This window comes from Sphaeroforma arctica (assembly GCF_001186125.1).
Source record: "Sphaeroforma arctica JP610 unplaced genomic scaffold supercont1.120, whole genome shotgun sequence".
NCBI lineage: Eukaryota > Ichthyosporea > Ichthyophonida > Sphaeroforma > Sphaeroforma arctica.
The window spans coordinates 88,564-112,871 of record NW_014040438.1 but is presented as its reverse complement, the minus strand read 5'-3'; the positions used below and the strand labels follow the sequence as shown (position 1 = coordinate 112,871).

The following is a 24,308-nucleotide window of genomic DNA, read 5'->3' as shown; positions in this document are numbered from 1 at the left end:
ATATAAATATACACATGTAAATACGTATATATATATGATATATATATGCATATACATATATGATATACATACATATATATATATATATGTTTATATATATTTATATACATGTATATATATATATATATAAATATATATAATGTTTATATATAATATATTAAAATGAATATTTGTAATTGTTTCCAACTCAAATTCGTATTGTCACACTACGCAGATTTTTTGAATAAACGCATCCGTAGGTTAGGTGTTCAGAACACTTCATTCCCTCTGTTTGTATCGCAACGTGTTCTGATGAAGGAGAAAGATCATATTGAGGGTTTCGCACCCGAGGTAGCCTGGGTGACCAAGGCTGGAAATTCGGAAATGGCAGAGCCCTGTGCTATCCGCCCGACTAGTGAAACCGTCATGTACCCTTATTTCGCGAAGTGGATTCGTAGTCACCGCGACTTGCCTCTGAAGATCAACCAGGTATGAGTTTGATGTAGAATGTGAATAGTAAAACTTCACAACGGACATCAAGCCTCAAATGTATATGCTAGGGAGATTTCCTTGTAATATATATATTCGAGTGCTATTTATTGCATCGGTGTACACATGTATGGGCGCGAATATGCATATGTATCGGAGGTGCTCTTGAGCATGTATCGATATGCATTCAAAGTGATATGTCTTTATCTAGGTATAGTGATTGTAGCGATGAGCTTGCTACCGTGCGACTGTGTTAAGTATCGCTCGTGACAATATCCATCAACGCATTCTACTTTGCGTTCACATCGTCCACACATACATAAAGTGTCGTGTCTTTGTAAACGTACATAAAGTATATATTAATATTATGGGTCTGCGATCAAGTCACGAGCGGGTGTAAAGAATATTCGCAATACCCCTCCACTTATTTGTTGTATTTTAACATGATCATCTGAACATACCAGACTTCTACACGCGAATGTGAATTGTACAAAATCGTTCATGTTCACCGGTGGAAGTATCTTGCATGCCGGGCCGGTATTGACTTTTATAATACTCGAATTCCAATCTATGTGCTTTTGCTTGCCGCGATGTCGCGAATCTAGTTGGTCTTCGCAACGCCTCATCGTAGTTTTATACACTAATTTCCGGTTGAAGTTTATGACAGCACATATACACCACGTAATACTTATTTAGTTCTCATCTGGGGTTTCTCTTGCTTGTAGTGGTGCAATGTAGTTCGTTGGGAGTTCAAGAACCCACAGCCTTTCCTGCGCACACGCGAGTTCTTGTGGCAGGAAGGTCACACAGCCCATGCCACCCAGGCGGAAGCCGATGCGGAAGTACTGACCATCCTCGAATTCTATAGGCAAACTTACGAGGATCTGCTTGCAGTTCCCGTGACACCAGGTAATTTATACCTTCAAACTGAACGGTTTGACTGGGGTTCGTTTAGTTCACCGGTAGTTGTACTTGACTTTAGTAGTTTGCCCCGATTAGTTTTGAGAATGCAGCAGTTTGATTGTGACGCTCACCTTCACTTCTTTCCGATTTCAGGAGTTAAATCTGAGAAGGAAAAGTTCGCAGGTGCTCTATACACCACAACAGTCGAAGCATTCGTGCCTGGTAGTGGCCGCGCTATTCAGGGTGGTACATCGCATTGTTTGGGCCAGAACTTCAGTAAGATGTTCGACATCACTTTTGAGAATGAGAATGCGGTGGAAGGAGCTAAGAAGTCACACGTCTGGCAGAACAGTTGGGGGTTCTCTACCAGGTACGATTTGCATTGTAGAGACACGGAGACTCCGCCCAATCGCGTGCTTTCACGTCGATGAAGCGAATAGCATGTGCGACTAAGCATATGCATTGCTGAACTACCCGATAAATCGAGGTTTAAGAGTGCTTTATCGCGTTGCACAAAACTTTCGAATGATAAACTTGTTGACGTTCGTTTTCGCTTTCCCTGTCAGATCTATCGGAGTATGTATAATGGTACACGGAGACGACAAAGGATTGGTCATGCCTCCACGAGTAGCGTTGTACCAGGTTGTTGTCATTCCATGTGGCATCACAGCTAAGACGTCTGACGAGGTATGAAATCAAATTCTTGCGACAAAATAGTGACGTGTTCAAGTAGATGATCAACCAAACTGCGAGGAAAGCAAGCTTATGTGCAGTATTTTTGTCCTTGTAGGATCGCAAGTTTATATCAGGCGAATCTCAGAAGCTCGGCGATATGCTGAGGATGGCAGATCTGCGAGTTACCACCGATACGAGGTCCAACTACACTCCTGGATGGAAGTACAGTCACTGGGAGCAGAAAGGAGTGCCAGTGCGTATCGAGGTATGTGAAGTCGGACAGATGAGCCGTTTTCTTACTATGCTATATATAGAGTTGTGGTTTTCGCGTTTTCGTCCTTTTCTTGTATATTTAAATAGTGTATGGTTATTGGTTGTCACATCCCCAGCACTATTAGAGCCGACGCAAAAGCCTCGCTTATTTCTATGTTTTTTTTTCATAATTGACACCCAGGTCGGACCTAAGGATCTCGAAAAGAAGTCTGTGATGGCAGTTCGACGTGATACCGGCGAAAAGATATCGCTCGAAATCGACACACTCGCAGAGTCTCTTCACAAGCTGATGGACACCATTCACGACGACTTGTTTGCAAAGTAGGTCCTTGATAGTAGTCATTCTAGGTCCGTATCTGCTCGTTTATTATTTTCTAGATATTGTATATTTGTAGCAGGTAGTTGTTCGTGTGTCAAACCAAACTTTGGAGATACGCAACCTTCAAACTAAAATGTATTTATCTGGACCTCGATTGAACAGAGCCAAGAAAGAGACGCTAGCTCACAAGCCTATTGTCGAATCATGGGAAGAGTTCCTGACAACTTTGGATGCCGGCAATCTGTGCCAAATGCCATGGTGCGAAGAGGTCGCCTGCGAAGAGAGTATAAAGAAGGATAGTACCAGGTATGTATTTTCGTTGCAAGCGTTTCCGCGATTCGAGCTCTTGTTGTGGCCAAGGCACCAGCTGAAATCCCATTGTCGGGGTTTGGAGGTTAGATTACCCAAGTGTTGGCTCACCTAGGAGTGAAAATTGCTGCATTATATTAGGACCCCTACTTGGTTTCTAATTATGTTCGGTGTTTTTTCATACCACAGATCTATGGATATCGACGATAAGGCGCCCTCCATGGGTGCGAAGTCCCTGTGCATTCCATTGGTACAGCCAGCGGACGCGAAGGGCAAGGCCTGCGTAAAGTGCGGGAAGCCGGCGAAGAGCTACACAATGTTTGGACGCAGTTACTAAGCTGAATAGTAGAGGGACGGGTGTTTCTCTGCAAAATAACTTGTGCGCCGCCGCAGAATAACCTAGTTTGCGTCTTCTGTCTAGTCGGACTCTCTTTTAGATAGAGCTCCGCACCTTTTTGAATTTAGTTCCCGTCACAGACTTCGATGGATTGAACATATAATGACAATAGTGTATATAAAAGCTAGAATAGTTGTATTAAAATTAATGCCTGCTACGAATTCAGCGCACGAGCAAGTGAGGCCTTGAGCTGTCTTCAATTGATTGCGATAGTCGCATCCACCGCTTCTTTACCAGTTTGCTATTAATAGTCGCATAATCTGGCATGATCACGTGACTGCTGCGATGAAGATTACGATGAAAACGTACTTCCAAAGGATTCTAATCCGAGACTTTACTACAAGGGTTTATTCGAATATTTGGTAGTAGAGTAGACCTGCTCTCTTCCTTATTGTTGTTTTCTCTATGACCCTGTAATTGAAACAGCTTGTGTCGAGATGTGTTTTTGTAAACACACTCTATTCATGGCCATTACATTTGGAAAGTTACGGTGGCTATAATAGTAATTTCCTCGCCCAACGGTCTGCCGATTAGCGTTGCACTACCATAGGGAACACGATAGCAATATTAATGTATTTGCTCATGTGCAGAGGGGTACTAGTGGAGTGCGTCGCTGTCTCACTTAATCACTGCCTCACTTTGAATGTCGATTCTATGTGACATTGTTGGATACACAGACCGAGACAAGAGTGCATGGTGTCAATCACACATGAAACCTGCACTTGAGGTAGGTCATGTCGTCAGTGGATCATAGGTCCGATGACCATATCCATCCAGCTAGCTAGTGCAGAGCGAAATACAGACGTTAACCAGGACAGAAAAATAAGGTAAATTTGCGGATAGTCTGTATCATGGTGTCGCAAAGTACTTAGTACAAACGACTATCTCGATATCATTGATGGTCATACGAAAGAGATAAATGAACGAAAGATGAATCTCAACGTACGAGATACAAGGTAGTTCTCGAAACAGCCACAAGGAATGCTCCTTGGTACTGATAACAACAGAAATCCATTCCGTTGCCACAGATGATATACACCGCGGCTTACAGCGCAACATAAGGTTAAGTATGCGAGACCAAATATTATGATGCGCATTTCTCCTTGTATCATCACAACTACACAGACTCTTCCCAAGTGGGTTGTGCATGCAAAATCTCTTGTTTTATCTGAAGCATACAAAGCTTGAAGCTGGTCGTACTTATACGGGATTTAGTAAAAACAGAATATTGCAACTAGCACTGACAGAAGTCGTGCGATTATGTAATCAATAGTGTCAATAGACTACCTGGCACAAGCGCACCTCCGCAGCACAAAACAATTTTGTTGTAATCCAAAGCTTCACACACAACTAAAAAACATACCGAATGAACGATAACAACTGTCTTGTGGCCATCATTAACGTGGATGCTGACATTTTTGTAAATAATGAATATGCGTTCTATAAAAGTAGTATCACATTCACTACGCGAATGGGCGGCCATCGCACAGGCACTATTCTATCAAATGAACTTCCAGGGGTTTCAACTCTTGTGAAAACGTCTATCAATATATGTATAATTACTCGTCGACGGTGTCATATTGTATAGAATTATACTTTGACTATCGTGACATATTTTACATATAAATATATATATATATAAATTATACGGACATGAAAGGTTATTTCCAAGCACTATTATATGTATAATTACTTAAAAACGGGCAAGAGAGAGGCTATTTCAGCACGTGTTGAGGACTGTTGGGAGCCTATACTACCTCACAAAGAACATATGGCGTCCTTACACGCACTCGAACCCATACCGATGATTTATTCCAGTCAGTATGGGCGAGTATTCAGATGTCAGACGATCGAGTACAAAAGCGGACAGTTCGCTGGGAACAGTCCGTTCACATAGTGTCGAGGGCCCAACCAGTGGTTTCAAGACAGAGAGAAAGACGGAAAGGAAACGCACAAGCACAGTCGAATACACCGACGTGTCTGAATTAGTACTTACACATTCTTTATCTGCCGATGATTTAACGGGCGACTCAACTCAGATACCACGTGATTTATCTGCCGATGATTTAACGGGTGATTCAACTCAGATACCACGTGATTCACTGAGTTTTTTGTTGGCGTGCTTCCCTGGTATTGATCATGCGCTGCTAGGGGAACTTCTGGACCAGCCGCAGAGCGATGTGGGCTCCATTGTAGAGTTTCTGTTACCTATTTTAGATGAAGGCGATGATGATGATATAGCATCAAAGTCGAACGATAAGAACAATATAGCGGCGGATACTTCGAGTTCAGCAGGAACTAGTGACCTCGGTAACGGACAGTTGGAGATACCAACTAACCAGGAAGCGTTTTTTGAAGGGACTATTAGAGAAGAGTCAAGTCTCTCGCAATACAGTGAAGATTCGCTAGAGAGTATGTCGCCTTGTTTCACTCCAAGCAGTAGCGAACCCAGCCACCTCTCGGCGTCTAGTGACGCCGAGGATATGTCAGAATATACGAGAAAATATAGCGTGGAGACAGAAGCTGCAAATAATAGAACAATCATCGACATGAAGAGCTCTATAGGAAAGGGCGGTGAACCAAAAGGGCTTTTAGTCCACTTGACAACATGTAGGGACATGCAAACTGCACAGAGTAACGATAGACAAATCACAATGACTGAAACATCGGAAGAGTTGATTCACAATAATATAAAGGCTCCGTCTAAGGGAGTGGTGAGTGCATTAGAGTCTAGCGAAGACCAGGAGGGTTTTCTTGCAGCGACTACCTCGTTACCTACTATCAAAGTGGCGCTGATAGCTGCTGATATAATGGAGGATACTAGAGAAGAAGAAAAATGTAATGATAGTAATAATACAGAGAAGACGATGAATTGTATGGCGAACGAACGTCAGAATGTTCAGTTGACTTCGGAAGAGTTCGATATGGCTTTGTTGACTCTGTGCACGATGTTCAGTGACATGTCTGTAGAAGACTTGTCCGTTGCTCTCACGAATGCTAACGGTGATACGAGTGAAGCCATTGATGCGATATTTGCCGGGCAAATCAGTGAAGCGCAAGTGGATGAGAGCGCAAAGACGAACGAATCTTTGAATGCAACCGAAAGTAAACCCATTCTAGTTGTGCCATCTATTCTGAAAGAGAAGTTTCCACTCGCATCTCCGGATGCTTTGGCTGATTTGTATGCGGATTGTGGGTATTCAATAGAAGCGGTATTAGACGTAGCTCAAGAGTATTTCCAAAGGTACACTAGGAAGGATGAGCTTTCAAAGAGGAAAAAAGCCGCCAAAGGTTACACACACTCAGACGACTTCATCGATCGGATGTCATTCGGTCCCTCACAGGTCCACAATGTATGGCACAATCGCAACTTCAATCAGGGCGCTACGGTAGACGAGTTCAGGATGCATTTGTTGGCGGCGAAGCATCCTACGATTGCCAGGCATGTTGTGAATGAAGTTTACGCTATGTATGGATACAGTGCGAGCGCATGTAATGATCATTTGAATCTACTGACCCCCACTGCGACATTAGCGCCATCGGCGAAGAAGGTTAAGAAAGCTGTCCGGAGGTCAAATAAAATTAGAAAAACAACTAGCAAAGGCCGTCAAGACGCAGATGGCTTCACTGAAGTGAAGCGTAAACGCGCAACTCAAGATGAAACAAGACCAGCACCTCAGACATCGACCCTCACCGGCCTGGCGAATACTGTTTATAAATCCAATACAGCTGATCTGAATGCATACGAATTGGCACGCGGACCTGCTCAGGATTTGGCATTGGAGCGTGCGCGATGTTTCCGGAAAGCTGTTTTTGCCTTCCAAAAAAAACATTTCCAGGCTGCCGAGTTTTGGGCTATGGAGGGCCGAGCAATCACAGAACGATTGAATAGGGCGCACGCGAGAGCGGCCGATAAGCTCTTCAAAGCAAAGTGAGTTTGGGGGTTTAATGGGTAGTTAAAGGGATAGTATGGCTACAGATATGTTTAGACATTGCAGTTCGGGCACTTCTACTTAATTTTATATTAATATTTACATCAATATCGCGTGTAACTGCAGCAATCCGGACTTTCCGAACGGGCCTTTGGATCTGCACGGACTGCACGTCGACGAAGGAATACGAATGGTCAAGATCGCACTAGCATCGGGTATGACTTATGCGTTTACTGTAGTTTAGGTGATCCAGTGCGCTTCGTGTACCAATACTACAGTATTTCGACTCTTTGAGCTTATCACATGCTATGTTAAAGTAAGTGCTTAGCTAGCTGCTGGCTTCATGTGTGCTATTAATTTCCTTTTTGTGTGCTCAAAATCTGTGCACACGCCTTGCGGATATCTCCACCGTTACAAACAGGACGGAGACAACAATTCCGCATAATAACCGGCGTGGGATCGCATAGCACTATGCAAGCTAGGCTAAAACCTGCAGTGCGAGCGTTATTAGGTAGTCAAGGTTACGAGCATTTTGAAGAAACTCCAGGAGTTCTGCTTGTGAATTTATCATCATGAAAAGACCAATTTAGTATTTTTGTTCGGCAAGCCAGTGAAGGTACAACAGGCGCGGAAGAGCATGGGGTACGGTGGCGAAAATTGTATCTTCAAGCAAGATAGTCGGCATAACAAAAAGGCACTAAAGCATATAAGATATTTGATGTACTCCAAAAAAAAAGTTGTTCTGAATCTATCGTTTCAGTGATATCGAGATTGCATGGCGGCGAAAGATGCAAAAACGAGGAAGGCATCGAATATTTTTTATTATAATGATCCGGATTGCATGATTCGTTACCGAGTAATAGCTTAGTCTGCAATCTCATTCGGTAGCACCCTGTTAGTTCTTGGTGCATATATATTACTTTAAAATAGGTGAGAAGGTGGCAGCCACATATGCTTGTCTTGCATGCTGCGGCCAATTTCAAATGTCATATTGGTCATGGGTGTATGAATCGCTATCTATAGAAACACGGTCAACGCAGTTCATAGCCTGGCCAACGCTAGTGGTGAAGACGATGCCATCACTACTCCAAGTAGTACTGAACGCACTAGGATCACGGGCATATTGTTTGCTATGAGTCTCTACATCAGCATTGTCGCTGAACGTTGGGTATACCGGAGAAGATGCACGGCGTAGCACTGGGGCTTCGGAGAATGTGGGTAACGAAGAGCGCGTGTACAGTTGATCAACTGAGTGCTTTCTCGGTACGATTGGTATTTCCTGTGTTGGGGTTGGAGACCGCGCAATTGCTAGGAGGCCTTTGGCAACGGCAATGTCCTCTTCCGTCTGTAATGTACGTGTATAAAAGGTGAATCATAAGTATGCAGCACTACACCCAGTTCACAGTTCCATATGTATACACAAATATTTGTGGCTATTCAGACACTCATAAACTTGTAGCAATACAATCCGAGCAAAAGACAATCGAAGTGCACATCAACTCGAACATACCAGTCTGCGCATGCAGTCATTGCCCTTCTTACAAGACAAGCACCAGCCTGCTCTCCTCTTTAACCCCAACTCGAGTCTACAGGTCTCCTGCTGTTGCTGTGCGATGGCCGCGTCTTCAGAAATAAAGCCACTATCCGACCGCTCTCGACGCTTCCATAGGTATTGACTGTAGCTGTCGGTGCGAGCGTTGTTCTCATCGTATGCCTCGTCAGGATAGTCCCGGCCGTTGTGCGTGTTTTTACTACTGCAATATTCTGACGCGGACATTCTGCCGATCGACTCATCGGACAAGGTTCGACTTAACGAGCTATCACTGCCTCTTAATGAATCCACAGAGGAAGTGTAGTGGAATTGTTGTGCCACTCGGTGGTCTTTCCCATGCACACGGTTGGGGTGGTCGGCCGTTCCAGGAACGAGTTCGGCAGTCGAATGCGTTAACGAAGATTGACGCTTAACACCATTTGAAGCCGAATCTTTCACATGATGCTGTGCCATCTGACTTAAGTATGCGCGACGTGCACGCTCCGCAAGACCCGATGAGTGATTGGTGGTTTCCTTCCAGCGAATTGCTAACCTTACCATCTTATTGTGAGCCTTCTCCGACATGTAGCAGCAAAGAAAATGCGAGATCTTTGCCTGAGAACAGCTCAGGTTGGCTGCCATGTCAAACTGAGTGTAATGCTGATCCTTCATGAACTGCCGCAGATCACCGACGAATGTATCATCTGCGGCGGGAATAGTTTAAAAACAAGTGCAACGTAAATATAATGCTGTGTTAGGGAGATAGATAGTCTCGTGCTCACACAAGGCGAGGAATTTTCAACTACTGAGAATTGCCCTAAGTACACTGACCTCTTTGGGGCACATGCTTTGATCTACGTTTGCGCTTCCGCTCTCGTTGCTGTTCTCCAGCGGCCGCATCTGACGACATGCGCTTCGTGTTGCCGTGGAACTGAGAGAAAGAACATTAGGAAAAGGTTAGTTATACTGACTTGTATGGACGAATTAGTCGATAATAAGGCGATTTAAACAATAATTGAGAGGTAATGCAAAATTGTATAGAGTTGAAACCCTTCAGCTTCAGCTACAGATTGTCAAAGGATTGGGCACAGAAAAGAGGTTTAGCAGAGAAGACAGAGACCGAACACTTACCTCTACCACGGCATCCTCCTGGCCGACGGATTCATTTATATTCTCATATATCATGGACGATGGCATGGTGGCGAAGACGACGAACAGTGACAGGAGCGAGTGGTGCTACTATTCAGTACTAACCTGATGAACGTGGAACGAACAATCAAATAGTGACGCTGGACACTAAATACCAGCTAATGATATATCATGAAAATTTCATAATAACCATCATCATGATGAAGAGAATTTCATAATATCACAAACAACGCATTTTTTTTTCACTTGACACAATCTCTACCAGGCATATCAAGCTTTCTAGACTGTTGATATTTGTTCTATAAATAGAACAATATTTCCCCATGCAGTCGAGCCGCAGAGCTGTGTATTTTCTATGCGAGGGACAAATATACGTAACCATGGTGAATCACAAAGCTTTTAAAAAAAAAAAGTCTAAATAACTGTACAGGTTTTCAATAGTCCTCAATTACGAGTTCATTTGTTTTTAGAAAATATTTTTCTGATACTTTACACTGAGCCTCTGTCCATTGAGGCGTCACAAATAGCTATGCTAAACCCAAGAAACCCTAGAGCTGAAACAAGTTTATATTCATATACATGATGTTTACTTTTCGAGAGACAGAGAGTCAGAGGCGTGGCTGCACTTGAATATTGGATGAAGGCAATCATAACCGATCGAATCAACTGCATATGCTGTAGTTGTATTGTTTAGAACCTTATTAGTGATATACACATAGGCTTGAATCTCTGTGAGTGATATAGAACATCCACAGACAACGAAATATATATTCATGGACTTGTCCAAATAGTCGTTTAGTCGATCAGCCGCCATGGTAAAAGTTCAGCCGTCTACGGTCGGCAGAGGGCTGAAGTTCGCCTTTGTGGTGACAATCGTACTAATCATAAAGATTACGAGTGAAAGAAGTGATCCATTTCGTATCGCTTCAAATTTGACTGGAAATGTCGATGCGAAAGTGGGGAGTTTCAGGGCAAAACTACCGTTGGAGCAAACATACGATGTCGTCGACGATAGAAGAGCACCTCACTACCGCCCGGGCATGGACAGGTACATTAATTCAGTATCCTGAACTAAAATAATTTATATAGATTTCTTTCGTATAGTCAAATATATGCCAGATCCTTTCCTCAAATATACACCAATTCGCTTTCCAGAATTATACCGCCTCTTACATATATCTTCCTATATGGTCAAATACATGCTAGCTTCCTTTTGATATTGCGCACAATGGAAGCGGCAGACATTAACTTCACCTTTGATTGTGAATTATGTGTACGCTTAATATGAATATTCGATTGGGAAGGCTCGAAGGTAAACGCAGTCAACGGAAGAGTCTGATGGATAGCTCAAGCTCATGTGATGCCGATGGAAAGCTAGTTTGCACAATGAAGAATGTATGCGTCGACCATACCAATAAAAACCGGATTGTCGTTCTGAACTGGTAAGCAGGCTCGACTTTATGTCCAATCTACAACATGCGACCTGCCCAATTGCATTTTTTACAAGGCACAACCTGTCATTTTATAATATTTGATTGGTTTTTTGATAGTAGCATATTGCGCTGCTTATATGATCTGGGAGTTGTTTTATTCTTGATGTGTGTATCAGATTAAACCGACTTAACGTTTTTTTGACCCTATATAATTATGATTCCTGACCAGAGTTATCCAACTCTTATGTTTATGAGTGCAGGGTTCCTTATCTAGATAAGGCGCATAAGTTATTCTGGGATTTGGGCGACAAGGGACATCCGGAGTTGGACGTAGAGGTGAAAAAAGTGACACCGACGACAGATGTATGTTTTGAATTGATAGTGATTTTGTTGGTAGCTACTGGTTTGCGATAGCTAAGACTAGTCACTGAAATAGTTCAGGTATAAGGTGTATGCTGACATATTGCGATGTTGTTCTACAGGTCACATATATCAATGGAACAACACACTTCTTCCACGAGCGGTATCGTAATCGTTTACACCTAACGATGAATGTGTTTGCTATGCGTCACTTCGTGGAGGAGCAAAGCCCCAATAGAGCTTTCAATCTGATGCTAATGGGTATGTTCAACTACCTGGTTAGGTTTGATTGCGATGCTATACCTCCGAATGAATGTCTTGCAACTTCAATGATAGTTTTATTTTGCATGCGTGTCTTGATGGCGCAAAACTGTGGAGTACTGATTTCTCTATTCTACTCCTTGCTCACCACGAAGATGATTTGCCCTTCAAATACGATCCATACACCGAGCCTGTGCTACAAATGTATCGATCAATAACAAAAGAAAATAAGGTCTACTTCCGTGACAATGCAATTGGACATCAGGGCACGAAGCTCACTTGTTTCGAACGAGGTGTATTCGGGGCTGATCGAGAGATCATTGTACCCGTTATCAAGCCGGCAATGCAGCATTTGCACGTAAGTCCAGCATTGTATACGTTTCCCCCTTAGATTTTTGATGCTTGCTTAGGTACATAGTTGTTTGACTAGAATCTTTCTGGATCTTGTCTCTAGGGCTTTTGAATAGAATCATTTTGTGTTCTGTCTCTAGGGGTCACGTGGTTCTTACCTCGGTGTTCTTATTCGCTTGAGCAGGAATTTCTGGCTCACAAGAACAAAATGATTGCGGACTCGCATGCTACCAAATGGCGTGCTCGTGCGGAGAGAATTCAAGTTCACGCTGAGACATTAAAGACTGCAATTCCGGACTTCAAAAGAACGGTTGTTGCAAATATGAATCTTACCGATTCCGAATGGGATCCTAAGGAGGCACTTCTGATATTCCGTGGACCGACAATACATGGTGCCCGTTCCGATCCACCCTATCGAGTCATAGTGAATGAGGATGAAGTGATCGGCATGTTGGAGCGAAATGGATTCCACATCAACCGAGTCGACTTCGCTGAAATGACACACATGGAACAAATACTCAATTCGCGAAGGGCAGGGCTCTTTATCGGCATGCACGGGGCCGGCATGGCGAATTCCTTCTGGTATGTGCGACAATTGGAGGTATACGTACTGGTCGATACCGACATACTCACTCATGATCATACTTTGTACGATATACGAAGCGGAGTAGTAACTATTTCTCATGTTCGTGCTCGCATTCTCGCTGTAGGACCAATGAGAAGGCGGTTGTCCTGGAGTTGCACACCTACGGGTTCCAGAAATGGGGGTACGAGACACTGAATAACTACGCAGGTAAGCGATGGTCATAATGTGGACAAGTTCATTCCGTTTCGATCGTATTTAAGCACAAAAAGGCGCGTTTATGTCTGCCGCTATGCAGAATAGTTGAACTCAACAAATGCCCCAGCTCGCGATATTTCAGTCGCATTTATGTGGATATACGCCATCACACAGGACATTTACTGCAATTCTCTCCTTCTCTATATGTAGGAACGAAATATCTCAGTTGGGTCAACACAAATGAAAACAACACGGTGCCCACTTGGCACAGCCAGTCGGAAAAATACAATAACGTATGTGCAAAATACTCTATCGTTTCCAAAACAACCTGATCTCATTTTCGATTTATTCGACTTTATACTGCACACAAGAAATCTATCTCGCTTCTCATTCCATTCTATCATAAATATGACTGTCCATTTAGGATCCGGACGGCCGAAATCAACTCAGATCGCGCGACCAATTCATTCCAATCGAAGAGTTAGAACCATTAGTATTAGAAGCAGTCAAGTACCTCGACCAGAAACAATAACACAAGCAACTGGGCAAGCAATATAAACTCAATAAGATAATTTAAGGTACAAACGTGCAAGAAGCCCGCCTTCTTTATTATTATTTAAATCAGTTAGCTTAGTCAGCGCAATTTCGCTGATAAGACATCGCTGATAAGACAAGTTTAATAATAAATTAATTAAAATGTACAAGTGAAAACCATCATAAGGAGTAAAAATAAGCATCAGATTGAATCCAAGCACTTCACATTTATTAATCGCATTAGAATGTCCCCCCTCATCCTTTTCCAGTACATTCCTCCTAGCGTGATGGGCTGTTTTACGCGTTCTCGCGTAATGAGCTAAATACTTTAAGGTAGTACATCATTGTAATCTCCAGAAAGGCCCTACAAAGTAGAATAAATTCGAAACTGAGTACAGCTCGCGTCCACTTGTTTCATACAGATAAGCCTGCATGTTGATGTACCAAATGACATTGTGCTGGAGTGACGGACAGTGTACGGAAAGTGGAAACAAATCTTCATAAAAATTTCCCGTATCCAGAACCAGAATCATACAGCTGAACTGCTATAGTAGGCTGAATAAGAATATCGGCTATAAAAAAACACGAAGATGTCTCAACTGCACACTTCTACAAAATAATACTGTCACAGATTCCTATTTATAAACATGCGTACATGTTCGAAGAAGCGTAAAAATTCATATGTTGTATCCGATTATACAACCTACAATATAGAACGACCATGATACGCGTTTAATGAGTAGACCAATAGACTTAGTATGTGATTGTTCAGTAGCAGATATAAAAAAATTACAAAACCACGAAGTATACATGTTATTTAACTATATAAAAAATATGTTACAAATATATTAATGTATGTATACAAAAACATTCAATTTCAAGTGAATAGAACACACACCCACAACCACCCACGCCCACACAAATAAATAAATGAATATATATATACATATATATATATACCATATGTATTGGATATAAATGAAACATACATAAACATAAACATATACATATGCATATATAATATATATATATTTGTATATGTAAATCTGTACATATACAAAATAGAGCATACATAGGAGTATATATAACATAATACAGCTGTTTTGATAAATTATACAAATTTAATAGAAAATAATATTTATATATACATATATATATATATGTATATATATAACTTATAAATACACATATATCTCTGAGTACGTGTTCGGTCTATACTATATTTCACTCATCATGTTTCCAACATGAAGAAATAGGCGGCGTTTACACATACCATTTTCTGAAAAACGCAATCGTCAAACGCCTTTTGCGTCTTTCTACATTTCCAGTTTTCTTGATTGCTGGTATCGAGGCATTGCCAATGCGCCGTGAATTCCGCATTGCAATTGTCTTTCAGCTTCTGAAAACTATTGTTTGTCAAATTAAACGTAGCAGCACATTAATGTTTCAACAGCTTAATTCAGAATTGATACACCAGCGACCACTTAGACGGCATTCCTCGACAACAACGATAGTTCCGATAGTAGCGATATAGGATTTTTTTACCACGTCGAGAATAACTGTATAATAAACGCAATATACAGGGCACATACAATTCTATACCGCACGCGGTAACCTTTTTTCCTTCCTCTACACATTTGGCCGGGTCTTTCTTGTCGTATTTGCAGTACATAAAAGCATCATTCTGCGCCTTGCAATACTGTCCATAGTGTCTTGCACCGGCGAGTAGTACCGCTGTAATATTGAAATGATGGTAAAGGTGTTTGTACATGTTCGAAAATGACGGATCCAATGACTAGGTACTCATCGCAAATGCATATGCGTGTAAAAATCAGATAGCACCTCTGAATAGCAGTACTTTGCGATTCGATTTCACAAACAACAGCATGGTACATACGTGTTGTGATGTTGTGTTGTGCATTTGCGTCGCGCAACGAACTCGTATCGTTCGAACGACGTTCATTTATCCACAAAACTCGTCTTATTTTTTAACAGAATAGGAGCCTATATTGGTCGGTCGAAGTGCAAGTGACCACAAAACTAGTCTTGTACTTTAACAAGATACAGTGACACACTTTGTATAATAGCCAGCATACATTCAAGTAGTAATAAAATTTATCACCCAGAAGATACGAGGTATTATAAACATACACATACAAAAACACATACACCGCCACAGCCATAGACACAGACACAGACATATATATATATATATATATATATATATATANATATATATATATATATATATATATATATATATATATATATATATATATATATATATATATATATATACACACACACACACACACACACACACACTACACACTACACACACACATACACACACACACACACACACACACACACACACACACACACACACATATATATATATATATATATATTTATTCATTTATATATTCATTTGTATAATTTTATGTATACGTATTCATATATATATATACTCCTGTCGCTAGTTCTAAGAATATTGTCCTCGATGTGATCGTTGATACAGTCCTATTTAAGTAGTTAAACACTGTTCAATACATTCCTTGTTTATTCAGAGTCGAGTATTCAAAGAATTCCGCAGAGAAACTGCTGTATTAAAAAAGATTAATGTCGAAGCCATGTCTGAGGTGGAGCTGATGGCCTTTTTCCTGAATGTGTATAATATGTTAACGGTCCATGGGCTGACTAAGTTAAGGTAAGATGTAGTCTGCATAGTGTGAGCGAGCTTTAGCTTTGTTTTGTAAGCAAGTAATGCTTTGCCTGTGCTATATCATGAGTACGCACTGCTTTGCCTGTGTTAGATTTTAAGGAGGTGTTGCTTCACCTGTTATATGATGAGCATACATTGCTTTGCCTGCAGGTGTCACTTCAAGTATGTATTGCTTTATCTGTGTTATACTATGAACATACATTGCTTTTCCTGTAGGTGCTGATTTATACAACTATGCATTGCTTTGCATGTGTTAGATTTTAAGGAGACATTGCTTCACCTGTTATAGGATGAGCATACATTGCTTTGCCTGCAGGTGTTACGTCAAGTATGTATTGCTTTTATCTGTGTTATACTATGAACATACATTGCTTTTCCTGTAGGTGCTGATTTATACGACAGTCTTCCCTGCGCATCTAGTTATAAGCAAACAATAGATTCTAAGGCTATGTATGGTCTTATGATGTGCAACTATGCATTGCTTTGCATGTGTTAGATTTTAAGGAGACATTGCTTCACCTGTTATAGGATGAGCATACATTGCTTTGCCTGCAGGTGTTACGTCAAGTATGTATTGCTTTTATCTGTGTTATACTATGAACATACATTGCTTTTCCTGTAGGTGCTGATTTATACGACAGTCTTCCCTGCGCATCTAGTTATAAGCAAACAATAGATTCTAAGGCTATGTATGGTCTTATGATGTGGACATTCTACTATAGTTTAGTCGGTGGTGTGTGTGTGGCAATGAGTGTATCATGTTTGGTGTGTGTTGTGTGTTGTGTGCTCTGTGTGTGATGATTTTTAGTTTTCTCTCGAGTGGTACAGGAGAGTGCTGCTGCTATTCTGTTTTGTCAGTAGAAGACGGTGACTTTGTGGCGAGGGTGATATGGGTGTTGTGTTACTTGATTTGCTGTGTGAAAGTCTATGTGAACACGTGTAAACCTGGTTTATTCTCGTTTCGGTTTGTGTCAATTTCGAATAGTCCCCTTTTCATGCAATTTGACTCGCTTACGCGACTGAATCACGAACACAAGCGGTGTAGGTAAACCCTAATCCCCAAATCCTAAACCCTAAACCCAGCTAACGCTTAAACTAGCAATGCACCGGATTTATGTAGTGTACACTACCCATATGCCAACAAATTTAAACCTGTCCTACGAAACCCTAAAACTCTAAACCCCTAAACCCGGTGTCCTACATGCACTTGCACGGCTTATGCAGACCGGCGACTGTGTTGGCCGTGAAGAACTTTTGGGAAAACACGTGTTACAACATAGGGGGTGACATCTACTCACTGGACATCATCGAACACGGCATCTTAAGACGTATGTTTGTGCTGTTGGTTGTGTGTGTGTGTGCTGTTAGTTGTGTATGTGTATGCTGTTGGTTGCTATTGTATGACTGTGCATGCTGTTGACAGCACTGGCACCCCATCGTATCTGCTCTACTTGTGCACGTGGACACTGACTACCAAGTTAACGTTGTAGTCACATCTCGTTAACGTGTGTGTGTGCTAAGCTGTGTATGTGCCTCCGTCTACTCCTGAGCTATGTGTGATATGTGTGGTCATCACATGTAGTGTGTGTGTGTGGTGTGTGTGGTCATCACATGTAGTGTGTGTGTGTGTGTTGTGCGTGTACTGAGTTGTGATGTGTGTGGTTTACGGTCATCACATGTAGTGTGTGTGTTTGTGTGTTGTGCGTGTACTGAGTTGTGATGTGTATAGTCATCACATGTAGTGTGTGTGTGTGTGTGATGTGTCTGGTCATCACATGTAGTGTGTGTTTGTATGATGTGTGTGTGGTCATCACATGTAGTGTGTGTGTGTGTGTGTTGTGCGTGTACGAGTTGTGATGTGTGTGGTCGTCACATGTAGTGTGTGTGTGTGTGTGATGTGTGTGGTCATTACATGTAGTGTGTGTGTGTGTGTGTGTGTGTGTGTGTGTGTGGTCATCACGTGTGTGTTGTGTGTACTGTGTAGTGCACTTCTCATGCCTGTATTGTTGAGTGTGTTAATTGATTCTTTTCGTTGGTGCCCTTGTGGTACTGCACTCTAACTCAGCCGCAGATAACAGTCAGTCTTATTCTTAACTAAACGACAGCAGGTACAAGGGCTGTGTGTAGCGTTTGTTTTGCCTTCGTTCTCGTTCTTTCAATCCAGTGATAACTTCACATCTGCTGTCTGTAATGAGGATGTGCGGTTGACTTATCTGTTGGAAGTGTTTTGCAATAGTTTGTTCTTCAGAGCCGGCTCAGAAATATTCACATTACTTTCAACGCCTCAACAAAAACCCTAAACCCTAAAACCCAAAAACCCTAAAGCCTCATCAAATTACAACCAAATCGGCATTCCTACGGAGTGGCCGATGATGAGGGTTCTCGAGAGTATTGCTAATAGTGTAATCAATAGTCACCTATACACACCATCCCGCCATGACTCATTGTTAAGGAAGATAAAAACCAGATGCGTAAACCGTTTCAAACAATGCGTAAACCGTTTCAAACAATGAGTAAACCGTTTGTTCGTCCCCTGGCTCCAATACTTCAGGAAATAAAGTGCATCCCGACGGCAAAAAGACAGCTCTGCCCGAGGGTGACCCGCGTGCGACGTTATTGTCGACGGCAGATCCACGCATTCACTTTGCGCTCAATTGTGGGGCTAAGGTGTGTTGTCTCGCACTACGCGTAACGTGCATGGCCGCCGGACTAGTGTTTCTGTATATACCGTAGTTAGGTGACCTCGTAGTGTTGTAGTGCTTTAGTGTATGGGTGACTATTATTTCTATATATACTGTAGTTGGGCAACCTCGTAGTGTTGTGCTGCTTTAGTGTGCGGGTGGCTATTGTTGCTTTACATACTGCAGTTGGGTGACCTCGTAGTGTTGTACTGCTTTAGTGTGTGGGTGACTATTGTTGCTGCATATACTGTAGTTGTGTGACCTCGTAGTGTTGTACTGCTTTAGTGTGTGGGTGACTATTGTTGCTGCATATACTGTAGTTGTGTGACCTCGTAGTGTTGTACTGCTTTAGTATGCGGGTGACTATTGTTTCTGTATATACTGTAGTTGGGTGACCTAGTAGTCTTGTAGTGCTTTAATGTGCCGGGGTTGATTCTTCTGATTGGACCGTAGAGTGCAGTTTCCATTGCTGAATGTGGCTATGTGTTTCAGTCAGTGAGTCTTCCAGTGTAACTGGTCATATAGTTATACGGGTGAAGTTAGAATATCGCACTACCAGATGAACCCTAAACCCTAAACCCAAAAGAGCCAAATATCCTCAAAACCCTAAACCCTAAACCTAAGAGTGCCATATGTCTTTAATCCCCTCTAAGCCAGTGTATGTGACTAAACCCACGGACAAGCAATTGCTGTTCGTTGTACGAAGGAAATTGACAGTGGTTGGTTTAAACAACTCGCACTTGCTGCATCCATACCCCTCACCGTCGATGTACATTTACATGAGATATATGCATCCATACCCTCACCGTCTTTGTACATACAGTCTATCAACATAACACATTCACAGTCCATGAATATAACACATTCCAAATTCTCGCATCGAATAGCGTGCACACCGGGCCACATTGCATCTCTGAATACTTATTGAATCGTTGCTAAGCGATACACACCCACCCCACCCCCAACCAGCACTCATACATTGCGTAACATTCTGTATTCAACAGTCTTGTCCTCCGATCAGAATCTACTCCGAAATGACTTTGGAGCGAGGCTTAAACGCCGCCACCAGAAACTTTGTGGAGAACAACACGAAAATAGACATGGCCAAACAAGAGGTATGAGCACATGGGATGCACCACACCACAGGAAAATAAGCGCACGACGTGTGACAAAATAAGCTCACGACAAACAAAATACACATTCAATCGATCGCATCTGTGGACCATCTGACTTGTGGTTTGCGGTACGAGACGAAACATTCTTATCCCCATTCATACACACACACACTTGCATGCACACCTACACACTTGCATGCACACACACACACTTGCATGCACACACACACACTTGCATGCACACACACACACTTGTATGCACACACACACACTAGTATGCACACACTTGCACAATCTAGCTCGTAGATAGGGACAGTGGGAATCTCGGTAGTTCATTCATGCGCGTCACTGAACAGCTCAGCACAATGGCGGGAGTAGGGAGTGTTCTTATGCGAGGAATGGTGTGCGACCGCTGGTTGCTATGCAACCATGTCTTAGGGTTTTCAGGATTTTAATGAGGTTTTCATACGACGTGACAATTGCGCAAGGAATTGTTTTGTGGAAGGTGATTGCAGTAGAAGGTGCATTAGAGATCCAACATATTAGCAATGACACTGTCATATGTGTCACTGTGACATGCCCATGTCAGTCACTGTGACATGCCAGTCACTGTGACATGTGTCATTGTGATATGTGTCACGTGCGAGTTCTTATTACGCATGGGAAAGGGAACAGTTTGTCTGCCCACCATTCATGACAGCCTTTTTGCTCGCTGTGCTTACGCAGTCGTACCAAATAGAGGTCTACCGTTTAGATTCTTTCCTCAGGTTACAGATATTTCAGTTTTTAAGGATATGCTATCCTGTCAAAATGATAGTGACATGTGACTTTTATCTTTGTTCTAATGATAAGTGACATGTGGCATCTGACTTTACATATATATATATATATATATATATATATATATATATATACATACATATATACATATAAATATACATATACATATATATAAATATCGATATCGATGTAGATATAGATATCGATATAGATATCGATGTAGATATCGATGTAGATGTAGATGTAGATGTAGATATAGATATAGATATATGTATATATAAGTCTGTCAAATCGCCAAACATGCTGACCGTCCGACATGCACGTTTCCACTGGTGCGCTCACACCCACAGATCACCATCAGCCAACTGTTCCAATGGTACAAGGCTGACTTTGGTGAAAGCATCGCTGACGTCATGGCTTTTATAGAGACGTACCTACCAGAAGACGAGGAGGATGAACTACGCACACAGTACATGACACTCAAACAGAAGGTAGACCGCGGAGAAACCGTATCAGTCGGTTACGCACAGTACAAATGGGCTCTGAATGCTGCATAGCCCAACCACCAGAACAACAACCGCCGAGCATGGAGACAGACACCTAACTGCTAACACAAACAGGGGTTAAACAACTAGGGATCACAAACGCACACAGTCACAGATCATCATACTAGGCTGTATCATACTAGATCATCATACTAGGATGTAGCATATTAGATCATACTAGGCTGTATCAAGGAGTTGTATATGCTCATCCACTATACAGACGACCAAATAGAATAGCATAACTACTATGCACAGGCACAAGCAGTCATCAGAAGTACTTAAAAGTACTACCAACAAATTAACGACACGCTTAAACAGTCAAGCACAACTACTAACCATAGGCACAAACAGTCATCAGGAATACTTAAATGCACTACTAACAAATCACAGTTATGAATGGCAATTTCTTCACGAGAAAAGGTGACGTAGAAGCATGAAAATAATGTGATAAATACAAGTTTGATAAAGATGCGTGTGACGAAATGAGTGTGATCAGAAGAAATGCGACAAAGATAAGTGCGGTATAGACAAGCGTGTTAAAGACAAGTATGTTAAAGATGAGTGTGTTGACGATATGCGTGTTTTAGACAAGCGTGCTGTAGACAAGTATGTTAAAGACAAATATGTTAAAGTTGAGTTTGTTAAAGACAAATATGTTTAAAATGAGTGTGTTAAAGATGAGTGTGTTAGAGACAAGTATGTTAAAGATGAGTGTGTTAAAAGTTGAGTGTGTTAAAGATGAGTGTGTTAGAGACAAGTCTGTTAAAGATGAGTGTGTTGAAGATAAGTGTGCTAGAGATACGTGTGGCGATTCGTCTCATTGTTTTCTGTTCCGTGGTAACATCACAGTAGGCTTCTTGTGTCTATTTGAAAAGGCTTTGGCAACACAAAATCTAGCTACAGGTGAAATTGATATATCACTTTGTCCTTGTATATTGTCTTTATTTCTACACATTTAAAATTAAATGGCGTTTGCCATTTAAACTACTGCCGTCTTAAATAATGACTAGTGTCTTGCGGATGCGGTCTCTCCGAGTCATTGCGTCTAAACCTGTACCGACTCTAAACGCGAATTGGAATATAATAGTCTGTTGTATGACTTCGTGTTTGCTTGACTGAGGAGTAGAGAGCTTTGAATTCGTCGGGAAAATCGCCCAACATGTACATGTGAACTGATTCGCGATTGTCGCGTATAAACACCGAGTGCGACAGCCGTTACAAGTGCAAATACGACATTGCTATCACAGTAGTACCGAACGGATCTAGACACTAAACAGTTCTTCACTATTAAAGTATTCAAAGCAACTTCCATATTGATCAGGGAAATAAAACATTAACATCGTTCTAATCAAAATAAATAAAATCAAATGTGTGTACACACTTGACCCTCGTACACCACTGTGGTGTGTGGACTCAATCACAACATAAACTTCAGTCTTGTGTTTCTTCCCTTTGTCCTGGATCTAAGACACACAATGTCTGAGCTTGAGCTTAATCGTTTGGCGTTGGATAGCATTTTGATGTCCCTTGATACACAGATTCTGTCACCGAGCTGCACAGTTTCTAATGTGAAGTATAATAAGCTATCCCGGGATGATACACTACACTTTCAAATTGAATAGACGTTTTATGGAGTTTCTGTTTTCGCGTTGTCATGCAACGGCACGTTTGCTTTACGACGTGCATGGCTACCACTGGGCCTCAGAGTCACTATCGGAATCACTATCGATGCGTGAACGAATATAAATTATGAACGAAGAAATGAATACTTCCAATGTGCAAATGCGGGTGAGAATTGCAACTCCGCTTATAAATGAATAGGTATATCGTAATTATGCATTTATGCAACCTCTCTCTAGAGTCTTTTAGTCTTGCTACTGATTCGAATGTTCAATGTGTCTTTCATTGGTCGAATGAAAAATGCGCTCGAGTGTGGACACCGTTCAGCTCCAACCCTAAACCCTAAAACCCTAAACCCTAAAAGTTTACGTGTGAGTGCCAGTCAGAGCCTCACAGCCATCAGACGATCACTGATCAGACGCATCTGACACATTTGACACATGTGACACATTGGACACATTCGACGCATCTGACATGTTGACGAAACCCCTAAAACCCTAAAATATAAATATTACACGCCGTGGTAGGCTGGCAGGGTCGGGTGATGTCACAGATGTACTTCTCGTTACATATTAGGCAAACAAGAGCATCAATAGTGAGTACCGATAGGCAATATATAAGCGAGTATCAATAGCATATATGCACATAAGACACAATATTCAGTTGAGTGTATAGCAATATATTTACCACAGCAACCATGTTTGGTCTTCGAATCGCTTCCGCCCTGCGTCTATCCTCAGGCTGTGGAGGTGTAGGTATGTCTGTGCATGGCCTACTCCATACTTCAATTTGTTTACCTCACATGGCCGAGTGAAGCGTACAGAAACCATCTAGTTGACCATCGAGTTTTAGTTTGAGCAGTACATTCTAAAAGGGTCATATTAACTGCAAACTTAAGCTCAATTTCAATTTACACATCCCAATGTAGATAGATTATCTAATATGAACATACATAACTTCTGTCGCAACACGGACGTTCATCTACCACTGTGCAATGTATAATCAAGGGCCAAATATATGGTCACTAGCATATATATATATATATATATATATATATATATATATATATATATATATATATATATATATATATATATATATATATATATATATATATATATATATATATATATATATATATATATATATATATATATATATATATA

General features: G+C 41.5%; 7 protein-coding genes across 7 annotated transcripts in view; 5 read left to right on the top strand and 2 right to left on the bottom strand.

The window, feature by feature from the left end:
• The first annotated feature begins 211 nt into the window (after nt 1-211).
• Nucleotides 212-3,526, top strand: SARC_02636 (prolyl-tRNA synthetase). Its single transcript, XM_014303606.1, has 8 exons — nt 212-468; nt 1,194-1,377; nt 1,525-1,741; nt 1,938-2,058; nt 2,162-2,311; nt 2,501-2,640; nt 2,801-2,944; nt 3,137-3,526. The coding sequence occupies exons 1-8, from the start codon at nt 292-294 to the stop codon at nt 3,282-3,284; spliced, it is 1,281 nt and encodes a 426-aa protein (XP_014159081.1). The 5' UTR covers nt 212-291; the 3' UTR covers nt 3,285-3,526.
• A 1,426-nt stretch (nt 3,527-4,952) lies between these two features.
• On the top strand, nt 4,953-7,994 carry SARC_02635 (hypothetical protein). The gene is made up of 3 exons (XM_014303605.1): nt 4,953-7,275; nt 7,403-7,491; nt 7,698-7,994. Exons 1-3 carry the CDS (start codon nt 5,168-5,170, stop codon nt 7,850-7,852), a joined length of 2,352 nt encoding a protein of 783 aa, XP_014159080.1. The 5' UTR covers nt 4,953-5,167; the 3' UTR covers nt 7,853-7,994.
• Nucleotides 7,995-8,080: 86 nt separating this feature from the next.
• Nucleotides 8,081-10,112, bottom strand: SARC_02634 (hypothetical protein). Its single transcript, XM_014303604.1, has 4 exons — nt 9,939-10,112; nt 9,639-9,738; nt 8,787-9,511; nt 8,081-8,621 (listed from the first exon to the last, which is right to left on the bottom strand). The coding sequence occupies exons 1-4, from the start codon at nt 10,002-10,004 to the stop codon at nt 8,256-8,258; spliced, it is 1,257 nt and encodes a 418-aa protein (XP_014159079.1). The 5' UTR covers nt 10,005-10,112; the 3' UTR covers nt 8,081-8,255.
• Nucleotides 10,113-10,569: 457 nt separating this feature from the next.
• On the top strand, nt 10,570-13,841 carry SARC_02633 (hypothetical protein). Its single transcript, XM_014303603.1, has 9 exons — nt 10,570-11,004; nt 11,261-11,398; nt 11,650-11,752; nt 11,872-12,010; nt 12,166-12,368; nt 12,546-12,943; nt 13,072-13,154; nt 13,353-13,435; nt 13,567-13,841. Exons 1-9 carry the CDS (start codon nt 10,769-10,771, stop codon nt 13,672-13,674), a joined length of 1,491 nt encoding a protein of 496 aa, XP_014159078.1. The 5' UTR covers nt 10,570-10,768; the 3' UTR covers nt 13,675-13,841.
• Nucleotides 13,842-13,847: 6 nt separating this feature from the next.
• On the bottom strand, nt 13,848-16,067 carry SARC_02632 (NADH dehydrogenase (ubiquinone) 1 alpha subcomplex 8; the record flags this gene model as incomplete). Its single annotated transcript, XM_014303602.1, has 4 exons — nt 13,848-14,040; nt 14,950-15,082; nt 15,269-15,410; nt 16,064-16,067. The coding sequence occupies 4 exons, from the start codon at nt 16,065-16,067 to the stop codon at nt 14,005-14,007; spliced, it is 315 nt and encodes a 104-aa protein (XP_014159077.1). The 3' UTR covers nt 13,848-14,004.
• Nucleotides 16,068-16,244: 177 nt separating this feature from the next.
• On the top strand, nt 16,245-22,190 carry SARC_02631 (hypothetical protein). Its single transcript, XM_014303601.1, has 5 exons — nt 16,245-16,386; nt 17,626-17,729; nt 18,953-19,068; nt 20,087-20,197; nt 21,328-22,190. Exons 1-5 carry the CDS (start codon nt 16,310-16,312, stop codon nt 21,532-21,534), a joined length of 615 nt encoding a protein of 204 aa, XP_014159076.1. The 5' UTR covers nt 16,245-16,309; the 3' UTR covers nt 21,535-22,190.
• A 1,561-nt stretch (nt 22,191-23,751) lies between these two features.
• The window catches only part of SARC_02630 (hypothetical protein), a 5,589-nt gene continuing 5,032 nt past the window's right edge, over nt 23,752-24,308 (top strand). The window contains exon 1 of the mRNA XM_014303600.1: nt 23,752-23,897. Within this exon, the coding sequence (XP_014159075.1) occupies nt 23,840-23,897 (58 nt within the window). The 5' untranslated portion in view covers nt 23,752-23,839. The remainder of the gene's footprint in view (nt 23,898-24,308) is intronic.